The sequence below is a fragment of the Balaenoptera ricei genome, chromosome 7 (genome assembly GCF_028023285.1).
Source record: "Balaenoptera ricei isolate mBalRic1 chromosome 7, mBalRic1.hap2, whole genome shotgun sequence".
In the NCBI taxonomy this organism is placed as follows: domain Eukaryota; kingdom Metazoa; phylum Chordata; class Mammalia; order Artiodactyla; family Balaenopteridae; genus Balaenoptera; species Balaenoptera ricei.
This window is the reverse complement of record NC_082645.1, coordinates 121,736,905-121,750,238: the sequence shown is the minus strand read 5'-3', so window position 1 is coordinate 121,750,238 and position 13,334 is coordinate 121,736,905. Positions and strand designations below refer to the sequence as shown.

The 13,334-nt window shown below is 55.3% G+C and overlaps 1 protein-coding gene across 4 annotated transcripts in view; it reads right to left on the bottom strand.

The window, feature by feature from the left end:
• Positions 1-13,334, bottom strand: part of FARP2 (FERM, ARH/RhoGEF and pleckstrin domain protein 2) — a 90,509-nt gene that overhangs the window by 13,699 nt on the left and 63,476 nt on the right. For all 4 annotated transcript variants that reach the window (XM_059929167.1, XM_059929169.1, XM_059929168.1 and 1 more), the window contains exons 14-15: positions 4,345-4,505; positions 325-414 (exon numbers count right to left, since the gene is read on the bottom strand). In XM_059929167.1, the coding sequence (XP_059785150.1) occupies positions 325-414; positions 4,345-4,505 (251 nt within the window). The remainder of the gene's footprint in view (positions 1-324; positions 415-4,344; positions 4,506-13,334) is intronic.

The following is a 13,334-nucleotide window of genomic DNA, read 5'->3' as shown; positions in this document are numbered from 1 at the left end:
CCCGACGACGCACGGCGCCGACCCCGGGGCCCCCACCAGTGCCGCGGCTGACCAGCCAGTTTTCACAACATTAGAAAGCAATTCTGGGTGAAAAGCTTCAAAGGGAGATATTCCCAGGTTCACAATCGGACCCAATATTCTGACCTGACATAGACATGTTTTAAGGCAGATACATTTAACAGAACACGTACACATACACACACACGCAGGTCTCACAATGGCCAAGAGCCGTTTCTCAGTGGGGGGGGGGGGAATGCTCTGTCTCTGGCCCGGATTTAAGAAGTATTAAGAAAATCAAAGCAACAAAGGACTTAGGTTTCATACCACGGTAATAACTTCTAAATCCTTCAGGTATGTTCGCTCTGTAGCAAGAATCTCCTTTGCTATGAAATAGGCCTCGTCCACGGGCGCACACTGCAAGAAGTGCAGACAGCGTGAGCGTGTGGCGCCGGCCACGTCGCCGACGGTCCTAACGCTCCATCTCTTCCGCTCAAGGTAACGCTGTCATGTGATCTTCACGTGCACTTCCTGAGAGAGTCACTTCTAAGTAAAGACATAAGCCCAGCTGTATCTCCCCCAGATGTTTTTCTCATTTTATATTATTCTTTTTGAGAAAAGAACTGCTGTTCAAACAGCAACATATAGTGAAGCTAATTACTCGTTTTGTGATGAAATTATTGTTCTGATATCACTCACAGGACTGTAGCTGCTTAACACACAGATACAGGCACACCTCAGAGATGTAGCGGGTTGGGTTCCAGACCACCGCAATAAAGCAAATATTGCAACGAAGTGAGTCACATGAATTTTTTTGGTTTCCCAGTGCATATAAAATTACATTTCCCCCATACTGTAGTCTATTAAGGGTACAACGGCCTTGTGTCTTTCCTCCTTTTTTTTTTTTTTTTTGGCCATGCTGCACAGCTTGTGGGATTTTAGTTCCCTGACCAGGGATTGAACCTGGGGCCATGGCAGTGAAAGCACCGAGTCCTAACCACTGGACCGCCAGGGAACTCCCACATTATGTCTAAAGAAACAATGTACATACCTTAATTAAAAACTACTTAATTGGGACTTCCCTGGTGGCGGAGTGGTTAAGAATCTGCCTGCCAATGCAGGGGACACGGGTTCGAGCCCTGGTCCGGGAAGATCCCACATGCCGCGGAGCAACAAAGCCCGTGCGCCACAACTACTGAGCCTGCGCTCTAGAGCCCACAAGCCACAACTACTGAGCCTGCACTCTAGAGCCTGTGAGCCATGACTACCGAAGCCTGCGCGCCTAGAACCCGTGCTCCGCAACGAGAAGCCCGCGCACCCAAACAAAGAGGAGCCCCTCCTCCCCACAACTAGAGAAAGCCCACAGGCAGCAACGAAGACTCAATGAAGCCAAAAAAACCCCAAAACAAACAAACAAACAAAAAAGACTACTTAATTGCTAAAAATACTAACCATCATCTGAGCCCTCAGTGAGTGGCAGTAGTAACATCAAAGCTCACTGACCACAGACACAACAATCATAATAATAATGGAAAAGTTTGAGGTATTGTGAGAATTATCAAAATGTGACACAGAGACACAAAGTGAGTAAATACTATTGGAAAAATGGTGCTGGCAGACTTGACACAGGGTCACCACAAACCTTCCATTTGTAGGAAAAAAAAAAGCAGTATCTGCGGAGCGCAATAATACGAGGTCTGCCCATACATGAATGTATGTGATTATAAACACTTAAGCCTAACTCGCACAGAAGTCATTAAAATTGCCAAGCAGCGTACGTTTTATCCGTGCCTGCGGTTAGAGCCCGAGGCTGGCTGCCGTGGCCCAGCCCCGGGGCTCTTAAACCTGCGTCAGGGCCGCTGGCCGTCTGCAGGGGCCACAGGCCAGTCGGCGGTGACGGGACCCTCAGGAGCGGGAAGGGCAGCGCTGCGTTCCCAGCGAAGCACAGGCCTCATGCCCACCGGGGCCGGGGACTGTGTCTTGTCCCTGCAGGGCCCCACCCCGCCCTGAGCACACCTCAGATAGCCGCCTCCGCCTTGGTCAAGGTCCCGGTGCATGGCCGACCCTCCACTCTCTCCTACCTGGCGGACACCTGGTCCTGCTCCGTCCCCGCACGCTCGCCCGCTGCTCTTCCCCCAGGCGGAGGATTCAGGGCCGACCCTCCCGTGTCCACCGTGCCAACAGGCACCTGGGACGTGCCCAGGAACAGAGGTCCCTGCCCTCGAGCTGACAGCCTCCCAGGCAGGAAAGCAACTCCAGCTACCGGGGAAGTGACCCAGCCGGGCAGCAAAGCGCACAGAAGGACGAAGGGAGCAGGTGGGGTGGAGGCTGGCAGGACAGACAGCTGCCTCCTAGAGAGGGCGGGGCCGGGCGGCTGGGCGGTGGGGGCCAGCCCAGAGGTCAAGGATTGGGGGTACAAGGTGAGCCAAGTGGTCACCGGCGGGGCGGCAAGGCAGGGTGTTTGGGGCCTATCTGAGCACATGGTGGTGCGTGGGGCCCAGGATGTGTCTGGGGGCGGGGGCTGGTCAGGAGGCGCAGGGAAGGGCGAGCCAGGCTGAGGGGTGGTGACCCTGCCGGTCAGGGTCCGGGTGGGTGGAGGCGGCCAGTCGGCTGAGGGAAGGAGTGCGGCAGGGCGAGGGTCTGAGTCTGCAGGTGACCCGTTTGGGGAGGAAGATGAGGCCGGGTTTGCACCGTGGGGTCTGAGACTTCTCCCTGGGGCCCTGGGGAGTTTAGGGAGGTCGCGGCAGCAGAGGCCACTCCTCCTGTGTGTCCCGGAGGCCACTGCTACGGCAGCCGCCCCCTCAGCTGCGGGACACTGGGAGGTTCCACCTGACCCTTCACAGCCTGTCCTGCTGTCCTCCCTCTGGGACTTGTGTGTGGAGCGTCCGCAGGCTGCTTCTCATGCCAGCTTTTCCCACACCACTGGCAGCTACATGGTCCCGCGCCATCTCCTGGTGTCCCGCCCCAGACACCTGCAGGCCGCCTTTCCAAACTTCGTGCTCGTCAATTCTTTCTTTCTGGGCTTCATGCTATTAAAAAATGACTTCTTCAAATCCACTGAAAAAATCACTGAGCTTGTGTGCTCAGTGAGCTCTCTGGGGTCAGAGCGGCCCCAAGAGGCCCACGGTCCTGGTCTGGGAGGCTTCGGCCCTCCCTGCCCTGGTCTCCCTGTGGCCAAGCGTCCCGGCTCTGGTCCGGATTGCGGACACGTCGCACGCACGCTGCCGGTGAGGGTTTCCTGCCTGGGTCCCCACTGAGGCCCGAGACCAGCTCCTCTCCCCGTGGCGGGTGAAGGTGCCCAGAGAGACGCTCGGAAACCACCACGGCAACATCACCTCTGAGGTCACAGTAATACTGCAGGTGCCAAGGGGACGCCAGCAGTAGAGCGGTCAGCAGCAGCTCGTGGATGGCCAGCCTGGGTAGCCAGGGCCAACCCCTGATTTCCAGAGCAAAGAGCACCTCTTAGGAAACTCAGTGGAGAGAAAGCAAAGCAGCTGCTGCTCTGCCAGCCACACCAGCAAGCAGACCTGCCCGCAGGCCCCGGGTCAGAGCAGAGCGAGAGGCCCTGCTTTGTCCCCACAGAGCCCCGAGCCTGGTGCCCACACACAGGCAGGGGAGCAACCCCACCTTCCCTTTCAGGCCTTCCCAATACTGTGCGTCCCCAGCAATTTCTATTAAAAAGGAGAAACAGCACAGCAAGTGGGAGACACGGTAAGGAGGAGGGATTCCAGGAAGCAAGCTGGCACGCGGGCTCCGAGGGAGGGTTGGGCAGTCCCCCCGCCCCCAGCTGGGCAGTCAGATGCCGGCGCGGGAGCCCAAGGCCTGGCCAGCTGACGCCGAGGCTTCCAGGACCTGTCAGGGGAGTCATCAGGAAACCTGGGGGTCTCCCAGTGCGCATCTGGCGGGCCGGGGCCTCGCTGGCGATGCTTCAGGCTATGGCCTCACCAGCGAGCGGGCACGTTTCTCTGCCTGGTCCGTGGCGCTCTGCCTACCGACCCCGCTCTTCCCCGAGGTGGAACAGGAGCCTGCGGGTCAGCTGCCTCACCTCCCCGGCGAGTCCACACGCCCAGCCCCTGGGACGCATCTCCAGAACCGCCTCAGCCACCAGCCCCACGGCCTCGCCTGACCCACAGGCCTCCTCCCAGCAAAGCGGGGAGGCTGAGGCCCCCAGGATCCAGCCCCGCACTTGGAACCTACGGGCGCCAGGAAGGTGAAAGGAATAAGGAGGCCCATCTAGGCACAGAGGGACCCCGAGCGCCCCGGAGGTGGTGGGAGGGTCTCAGGACTGGGGAACCCCCAGCCCCTGCTGCCCAGGCCCCCAGCAGCAAGCACCCCGGGGCCACCCACCTTGTGTCTCGGCTCCTCCTGGTCGTCCATCCCGGCTCCGCCAGCGTCGCTGAGGACGGGGCTCAGCAGGGGAGTGCAGCCCTGCTCGGCTGGGCCCAGTGGGCTCAGGCTCGGTGGGGTCTTCCGGGTGGACGGAAGCTGAGGACTCTCCATGGAAAGGCCTGGAAGTGAACGGGCGATGGAGCGAGAGATGAAGAAGGGCAGACCCGAGGGACAGCACCTGCCACCAGGCCCTTCCGGGGACACGCAGGCCTCAGTGTGACATAAAGCAACGGCGAGAACAGGTGACAAGTGAGAGCCCGCTTCCCCAGAGAACCTCCAGGGCGGCTTGGCCCAGGGCTCTGGGTTCCCGGGGAAGATGCGGCCGCGATAGAGCCAACGGGGAGGAGGGTGCACACGTAAGAGGCCAAACTGAAGCTGACTTATCTGGAAAAGAACGTGTATTCTAAGGCTAACCATTCACTTAAAAAACTGGATCACACTCGTCATACTGTTTTCTACTTCCTTGAATTGTTCGTTAGCAAGGATTTTATTCTGATTTCTAGAATCATACCACAAAAGTAACTAATACTTAATTTTTTCCCCTTCTGAAAATAATGTTTGCTTTTGACCAGACTGAAGCCAAAATTCTGGCCTCGTTCTATCTCATCCAACATTTTGGGATCAAGAAATTCTCTTTTCTATTTAAAAAAATCCTCAAAGGTTTATTTCTAATGTTTTTCTATGAGAGATTAGTAACTATTAAATGCCACATTTGAAAGTTACCTTAAAGCAGAGTTTTAGAGACATTTAACTGTTCAAAAGCAATTTAAGATAGAAATTTACCTTGAGTTTATAAATGTATAGCGTTTTAACACCCAAACTACCATTATCTCTAAGTATGATTATTAAGTCGGTTTACAAAACGCTAGAAGTAACACAATGGGTTTCAAAACGAGATCCTTTCACACCGTGATTGGGGACCAAATGCAGTTGCCCACGGTGACCAGTTTATAGACCCAAAACTTGGTTTATTCAGCCTAAAGCGTGAAGTGTGTAGGAGGCAGGCTGGTGCAGAGAGCTTCCTGCTGGCGGGGCTGCCACACACAAGGCCCTGCGCCCTCCAGCGTGGCCTGAGGGCGGGGGGAGCCCTTATTTTCACATTGACAAGTTCAGAGCTCTGGGAAGCGGGGACCCCACCCAGGGCTTCTGCGGATGGGCTACCAATGCCGGACAGCAGAGCTCTCCTCTGGGATTCTCACAACCACACAGATTTAAGACACAGAGAAACGTTCACTGACATTAGAAAACCTGGACAACGTAAGAACGTGAAATTATTGGAACCAGTTTTATTAAAATCTGCTTTTATTACACATTTAAAATAAGCTAAGCCACCTTAAAATAGCGTGCCTTGCCTACGTCCCCTCCCCCGACAGGCCTGCACTGTCACTTCTGCGGGACCAAAGCGACCGAGGGCTCTGGGCTGTGCCCGAGCACGGCTCCTCTGGCTGCAGAAGAGGCTCGTTTCCCGGCGAGCAGCTCAGGATCACACTCCAAGGTCCGCTGTGTCCCTAAGTAGCCCGGAATTGCATAATGAGACACCTCTATACAGTGAAAGTTCAGAAAAGATGTAGAAGCTACTAATAAGCTGTCTACTTATTCTTCCCAGGCATGTTGCTCGAGGTGTGAGAACCAAGACGCTCACCCTCGCCGGTTCTGCGAACAAGTCCACGGGGTGACCCTCGCGTCTTCCCGCCCCGCACAGCCCTCCCGCCCGACAGGAAGCTACGAGTGCACGGTTTACCACAGAGTTCTTGCAAAACCTGACTTTATTTTTACAGAGCAGAAGGGGACAGGCGAGGAGGTGGTGTTAGCTCTGAAGCCTCCTGTGACAAGGCTGCAGGCAGGCCCGGGCAGGGTGGGCTCGGGGGCCGACAAATGGGCCGACGAGCAGGAGGCCGAAGCCCAGCAAGCGACCCCCTCGGGACAAACAGCTCGTCTGGAATAAACTGTTTTGGTTCTAGGGAGGTTAAAAGCCATCGCTGATATTATCACTGTAGACAAGGCTGCCCTCACATCTGCAGGTTCCACATCTGAAGATTCAATCAATGAGGACGGAATATATCGGGGGGAAAAACGTTCCAGAAAGGCCCCAAAAGCAACACTTGAATTTGCCGCTCTGGCAACTATTTACACAGCATCTTACATTGTATTTACAACTATTCACAGAGCGTTTACACTGGATTAGGTGTTGTACCTAATGTAGAGATGATTTAAAGTATCCGGGAGCATGTGGGTGGGTTGTATGCAAATATGACGCCATCTCACATTAGAGACTTCCCTGTAAGGGGTTCTGCTATCTGTGGGGTCCTGGAACCAATCTCCCGTGAATACCAAGGGACAACTGTACTTATTATTTCACAAAAATTGTCAACTCACAGTTTAGTGACTCGATTAAAAAGCACAACAGACATTAAACATTTGTTTTTATTAAATCTGTCAGCCGCATCAAAATGTAATACATCATACCTACATCAAATTCTGTCAACACAGACGCTACGAGATGAAGTGAACAAATCTGCGAGGAGCTTTTTCAAGCAAGTGGCAGTAAACAAGGCTGCTGGAGCGTGCGGGCCACTGCTTCTCTGTTGTGACGCCGGTAACGCGTGGGCCCTACACCCAGAGCGTGCCCGTGGGGCCGTGGCTCTGCTGGCCGCTTCCAGGAGCGGCCAGGGCGCCTGAAGCCTGCTCTGGACCGTGTGGTGGCGTGACAGGCTCTGACCTTAGAAAGCCCGGTACACGTGGACGACCTGTATTAGAATGCACACCAACAGGCAGATGGCTTAAGCATTTTTAAGATGCTAAATGTCAAGTTTTAGGTGCCACAGAGTATGTGTAGCCTTAACTGACATGGTGAAGAATCTAAAATGTTTGTAAACCCAGACTTCTGCGTCCAAGGTCCTCTACTGTCAAACAGCCAGGAGGAGTCAATGTTGCTCTGAGTCACAGGACCCGCTCACACGTAGGTGGTGCGCTACTGCCCCACCGTGGCACCGAAAACCACCAAATCCTTGCAGACGAGACAGGTCTGGAAACGCTTCCAAAAGGAAACGCTTTGGGATGGGTGGACAGCTCTCCGTTTCTGCTGTCCACCCGGAGTCCACAGGCAGCCTCTGCTCCCAAACGTGCAAGGTTTGACCGTCTCCAAAAAAACACTGAAAAGGTAAAACTTTCATCTCAGTCACTCAGCAGTGAGCCACCCTGGGAGATGATTTTCTCTGTGGCATTCTTTATTTCCAAACATTTCTAAATATCCATCTTATAATTTTTGACATCGTTTTGAGAAGCGCAGTACTGTGCTTTGTGTAACCTCCTTATCGTCTGACCAGGTGATGAAAGAGAAACATCACATTTAGACAGGAAGCTCAGCTACTTTTATTTCATACCTTTAAATTCTCTTCTTCAAAACTCTGTAATAAAATAAACAATTTTGAAACTTTTTGCCTTATAGCGGAGCAAGAGTCAGCTCCAGTTTGGAAAATTCAAGGTCAAGTTTGAAGGTTAACATGATGGAGAGAGTGTAAGATCTGGAAGCTCCCTCTATGGCTGGAACAGTGACCACTAATCCCATAAGAAAAGGGAAAAGCTGATTTTTCTGAAGAACCCAGGTAAGCGTGACCCTGATGAGTCGCAGGAAACCACGTCTGGCTCCACTTCTGAACTAGGATGTCACGAGTCTCTCTTATAGGAAATATGGTTCATAAAATAAAAGTAGGAGGTAAAAAAGTGGCTACTCCGAGAGGTCCAAGCTCCAGCTCACCCCTTCTTCCTGCTGTGTGTCTGTCCGTCTCCCAGGGCTGTGACGGCTCAGTCTGGAAATGGCTGTGGTCACCTGAGACTCAGGGGGTGACGTCTACACTCATGGCACACCCAGGGGCATTTTCCCAAGTCTTCTCTTCTGTTTCCTTCTAAGCAAACAAGACTCCTTCCTTGTTGAGAGAAACGGGGGTGCCAACCTACAACTCATTCACACTCTGGGCCATTTGTCCGGATGACGCCCACCAGGTGTGGGGTCTCCTCTGCGCGACACGTGTAGGTCGTGTAGGTGGTCCAGGGGGCGCGTCCTTGTTCTAATAAATGACACATTTTGTCTGAAGTTTGAGAAGCTGTGACTTATGGATCTTCTGAACTATTGGAGCGACAGAGGCAAGGGCCCCGAAACAAACTATTCAAGTAAACCAGGAAGTGCGTAGGTGATGTTCGTTAGGAAGGAGATGCAACCTGAGTGAACGTTCTTGGAAAGTAAAGGCCACACAATTTTTACCCTCCTAACTGGTCACACTGTACATCTACTGGGTTCATCACGGAGGTGTCGCCACCTCATCCCCGCGGGGGTGACAGCAGTGGGGGGCGTCAGTGAGGGACGGGCTGGTGTGATGGGGGAAGAAGTGGAGACCCCCGTGAACCACTGTCCTCTGCTCTAAGGCGGGGTCTCCCAGGGAGTTCATGCCAACAGGAGCTTTTCTAGACGCTGCCAGCCGCCTCCCGCCCCCAGCACACTGGGCACCAGGTGCCTCGAGACCCCAGAGGGAGCCCGGCCCCCGCCCCGAGGGGCCTGCGCCGCCCCGAGCAGCCCGTCCTCAGCCGGCTTGCTGCAGCCGCTGCGCAGGAGTGAGGCAGCCCCGAGGCCTGAGAGGGGCTGAAGAGGCGGGCAGCTCCGCGGACGCAGCAGAAGCTCGTGGCAGCCGAGAGGGGGTCCAGGAGGAAAGGCCAGTTCAGAATCTGAGCAGCTGCCACGCTTCGGGCCGGGGATTTTATCGGGTGGGGTCTAGCTGACTGCAGGGAAAAGGCAATAAAACGGTCTCATTTTCAGAATTAAGACGCCAACAGCACGTGTTCTGTGCACTATAAACCCGAGAACCGTGCAGCTCAGCCCCAACGCTGCCAACGGTGTTGCTCTCAGCCGGCACCTTGGAGGCTCGTGCGGGCCCAGAGCCAGCAGACCACCAGCTCGCCTACATCCCCCTCTGCACACTGACCACAGGGGCCACGACAGGCCCGAGCGGGGCCGCTGAGAAAAGCAAGGCACCTCCCCGACTGGCCTTCCATAGGGGCGTCGCCACCCACGGCCGGCATGAGACAGTCTGTGGGCGCCATGGGGTCAACTGCCTATGAAGACAGACGTCGGTGGTGATGTGAAAAGATACAGGGCTGTTTCAGGGGTTCACCTGACACATGAGATAATCTTCCATGGGTGTAAATCAAAACTATACTCAAGTAGAGGGAAAGGAAGCTAAAAAAGCCATCAAAATCCACAGCAAATATTCCCTTATTTTATTGAGTAAACAAAGAGTTCTGAATTAGTACATATCTGCAAATTTATAAACGGCAATTTCAACGGGAAACAAATTTTCAAGAACCACAAACCAGGCAACGTCAATGTGTCTTCAAAGAATGAACGAGTTCAGATTTACAGAGAAATGCCATCCCCTTTTCTCCTCATTCCTGGGGACATAGATACGTTCACGCAAAAGACAGCATCCAGGGTCACGGTGGGCAGGGCGCCGTGTGGAGAGACAGTCCCACAGCGGCCCCCGCGCCCCGGCCAGCTGCGACAAGCTCTGTCACTTCAGGACAGGGGCCGGGGCACAATCCCACGAGTGACTCCGTGGCCTTGAGAACAGACACTGAAATGCCCAACTTTAAGTGCCTGAGAGAACGTGAACCTTTTCATCTACAAAGTAATTGTTCTAACAATGGATTTCTTTTTGGTGCTCCCTGAACCGGGAGGGAACAGCGTACCCTGAAGATGCACAACTGGCATCCCTCGTCACACACACGTAGGGTCGTGACCCGTGTGCGCCACAGGACCGGAAGCACAGCACACCTGGTGCTCAGCCACTCCTCCAGGGCAGCAGGTGCGAAGGTGCCTGCGGTGAAAACCACAACACACACGGCACCAGAGCAATTAAAGGACTGTGCAAAGTGACGATCTTGGGGATGATGAAAGTTCTCCATGTTAAACTGTTTTGTGTGGTCTTTATTGCCCATCCCTCCATCATTACTACCATTTTAAAAACGTGTGTTAACTGGAAAAAGGAATCCTACTCTAACCCTGCACTGAGAGAACTCCTGTGTGATATGAAAAGGCACACACAGGACGCGCCGTGACCTGCTTTAGTGCTGTCAACCTGACTAACACGAGGCTGTGCTGTTGTTAGACGCTGGAAACGGAAAGACGATCATAGACTTGATAGCTAGTAAACATAAACAGTCCACGTAAGCGGAGTGCATCACTCCAGGGGACTCGGCGGGGACGGTGGGCACTGCCTCTGGGCTGCAGTGACGGTGCCAGGCTCCCCCGCGGCCGTGCCGGCGTGAGAAGGGCTGCTCCCAAGCCTGCGGGTCCCACGCCCATCTGCACATTCATCCTGTAATCCGGGTCTACGGGGCCACCCTTCCAAGGTGGTGCCACCGCATAACATGTTTTTTTGAAGAAAAGGCAATCACAATGAACAGCCTTCAGCAAACCCAGGAAAGGCCCGCTGCTGGCCTCACTCAGAACCATTCTGGATATTTTAATGTTTCCTATAAACCAGCTCTTACTAGACAGAACACGACAGTGCCACTGCCTGGGCTACAAGCAGAAAGACCGGACCTGTAGGATCCATCCTTCGGGCTCACTTTCCCGGTTGCTGAAGGGTCCCCTCTGGGAGGGGGCTCCTCCCACTTGAGTGAAGGGGAAGAAGGGCTGGGGGCAGAGTCCAAAGAAGCCACAACTGATATCAAAGAAATGGTTTCAACATAAAAGGAAAGCTGTAAAATTAAACATATCGTGAACACTCTGGAAAAGGAAAGTTGTTCAAAATTTCTCCAAATCTGACCAAAAAGCTAACCCTGAATCTGAAAATAACACCTTCACCAGCAGTGTCCACAGAGCGTCTGGGATGCTGGGCTCATTCTAGAGCCACGCCGCCCATGCGTGGAACAGGGGGTCGGGGGTCGGGGTCAGCAGTCAGTGCAGCGGCAGGTCCAGCCTCCAGGGCTGCAGGGCCTGAGGGGCAGACCGATGAGAGCCCAGGCCGCTCGGCTTCCCTGCAGGTCACCGGCACAGATGGGAAAGAGGAAGAGGAGACAGATGGAGACAGACGGGCTATCTTGGCTTTGAGCAGCACGCGGACCGGGCCTGGATCCCGATTTGAGCAAACCAGACGTCGGCCAGCACTTTGTCTACCTTGTGGGGTGACGTCTGCGTGGGGCCAGTGAGGAGGCGCCTTACGTTTCAGAGACACACGAGCACTGAGGAAGGTCGTCCGCGCGTCAGGCCCACTTTATAGGAGGGGGGCAACACCCGGGGGGACATGGTGGGGGGGGGACACAGGACGGCCCCGCCCAACAGGCTTGGGCTTCACTCCTGATACGCCTCTTTCCGCTTCTGCATATCCTGAAAACTGTCTAAACAAAAGCTAGAAAATTATCTCCAGTGAATGAGGTTTCATTGAAGAAACAAGACAGAACCTTCAACAGGAAGGCCCAGTAAAAGACGTCTGAGAACAGAACTTATTCAGATTCTTTGACATGTGACGACGACCACCGCCCTCCCCCCACCGCCCCGCATCCTGCAGCCCCGGCTGCTGCGCTGGCTCAGACCTTCTGCCCAGACACCAGGACGGGCTGCTTTAAAGACAAAAGGACACTCTGTTAGTTCGGAGCGTCGGCGGGCACAGTCAGGAGACTAACAACCAACCAAGGACAGAGGCAGCCGTCGTGTCAACTAAGATTCAGGAAAAGCGCTGGACGGACCGCCTCCGTATCGGCTCCTCGCCGTACACGCCCACGGTGCGTCTTTTCAGTGACACAAAATGTCCCAGACGTGCCATCCTCACCAGTGACGTCGGTCACGGTCATACGGTCTCTCCACAGACGCCGGCCAGTCAGCACCAATGCAGACGGACCCGTGGCCTGGGAGGAGCGGAGGCGGCGGGTGTGAACGTCCCAGGACCGGAGCCACGAGGGACCTGGCGCGGCGGTAAGGCAGCTGCGAGGATGGAAAGTACCGGCCCGTTAGGCTGAAGCCCCTGCTGGTACCCGACCGACACCACCGACACCGCCGACACCGCCGACACCGCCGACGGACGGCGACACCGCCGACACCGCCGACACCGCCGACACCGCCGACACCACCGGCGGACGGCGACCGAGCCTGCAGGGCAGCCCCGGCGTCTCCACGCGGCCGCCGGGAACGGGGTCCACACACACGGCGAGGACGGGGCTTTCAGGAAGAAAACTAACCTTTAAACACGGCGCTGCTCCGCCAGGTGAGACCGGGAAGGAAGCACAAGACCCAGCCAGGGACTCGGTGACAAATTCAGCCCTCGAGGGGCCCGGCCGTGCAGCCTGTGCTGAGCGCTGGCCCCACGTCCGCGGGGTGTGGAGCGCGGTGCCCCCAGGGGCACAGCCACCTTGGCCTGTCTGCACACAGGACCTTGCCCATGGCCTCTGGACGGATGCGTGCGGATGGGGTCTATCAGAATCAGCCAGCAGCTGTGTCGGGTGCACACCTGACCGGAGGAGACACCACTGCTACAAGAGGCCAAGCCCCGGGTGCCCACTCCCCACAGGGAACAAGCCCCCGTCGGCCCCAAGCAAACGGCTGGCCGCCTCGAGCTAACGCCATGCCTCTCGGGCCAGTTGGTGTGTCTGGTTCTGCCTTCCCTGCAACCGAGTACGTGGCGTCCCCCAAGGAAGGTGGAAAGGACACAGTCCCGCTTACACCGCAGGTTAAACCAACGCCTCTCCAAGCACAGTCCTTGGATCCAAAGTCACGGACGCAACCAAGCCTCGGGCACTGAGCCGCCCTGGGCAGTCCCAGAACACAGCACAAGGAGGCCGCAGCCCCCGCTGCCCTCCCCAGGATTTGGGTCCTGTGGGGCCTACTCAAGATTTCGCGTAGTCAAATCAGACAAAACCTCCATCATAATTAATCATGGGCCGCACACCTCACCTTAAAA